The following is a 246-nucleotide window of genomic DNA, read 5'->3' on the forward strand; positions in this document are numbered from 1 at the left end:
AATGCAGACAGTCTGCATGTAGAGACAAAGACATCCGACATACCAACATACGTACATGTTATGTACTATTATGTGCACGCACACACATAAAAGGATGGAAATTACCTGAGTTGTGGGGAAGCTCACGCAGTTTGATCTGGAAGATTAGACTGTGCTGAATGGTGCGGCTTCCCTGCAGAGTTCTGTCCCTGAAACACAGCACCTCCACTGTATCCAGCTTAGAGCCCCTGACACACACACACACAC

At 47.2% G+C, this 246-nt stretch overlaps 1 protein-coding gene across 2 annotated transcripts in view; it reads right to left on the minus strand.

Moving 5' to 3' along the window:
• The window catches only part of atg7 (ATG7 autophagy related 7 homolog (S. cerevisiae)), a 58,099-nt gene that overhangs the window by 49,848 nt on the left and 8,005 nt on the right, over positions 1 to 246 (minus strand). For both annotated transcript variants that reach the window (XM_035662878.1, XM_035662877.1), the window contains exon 9: positions 106 to 227. In XM_035662878.1, coding sequence (XP_035518771.1) covers positions 106 to 227 — 122 coding nt within the window. The remainder of the gene's footprint in view (positions 1 to 105; positions 228 to 246) is intronic.

Source organism: Morone saxatilis, unplaced genomic scaffold (genome assembly GCF_004916995.1).
Source record: "Morone saxatilis isolate NCDOM2014 unplaced genomic scaffold, NCSU_SB_2.0 Contig18, whole genome shotgun sequence".
Taxonomy (NCBI): Eukaryota; Metazoa; Chordata; class Actinopteri; family Moronidae; genus Morone; species Morone saxatilis.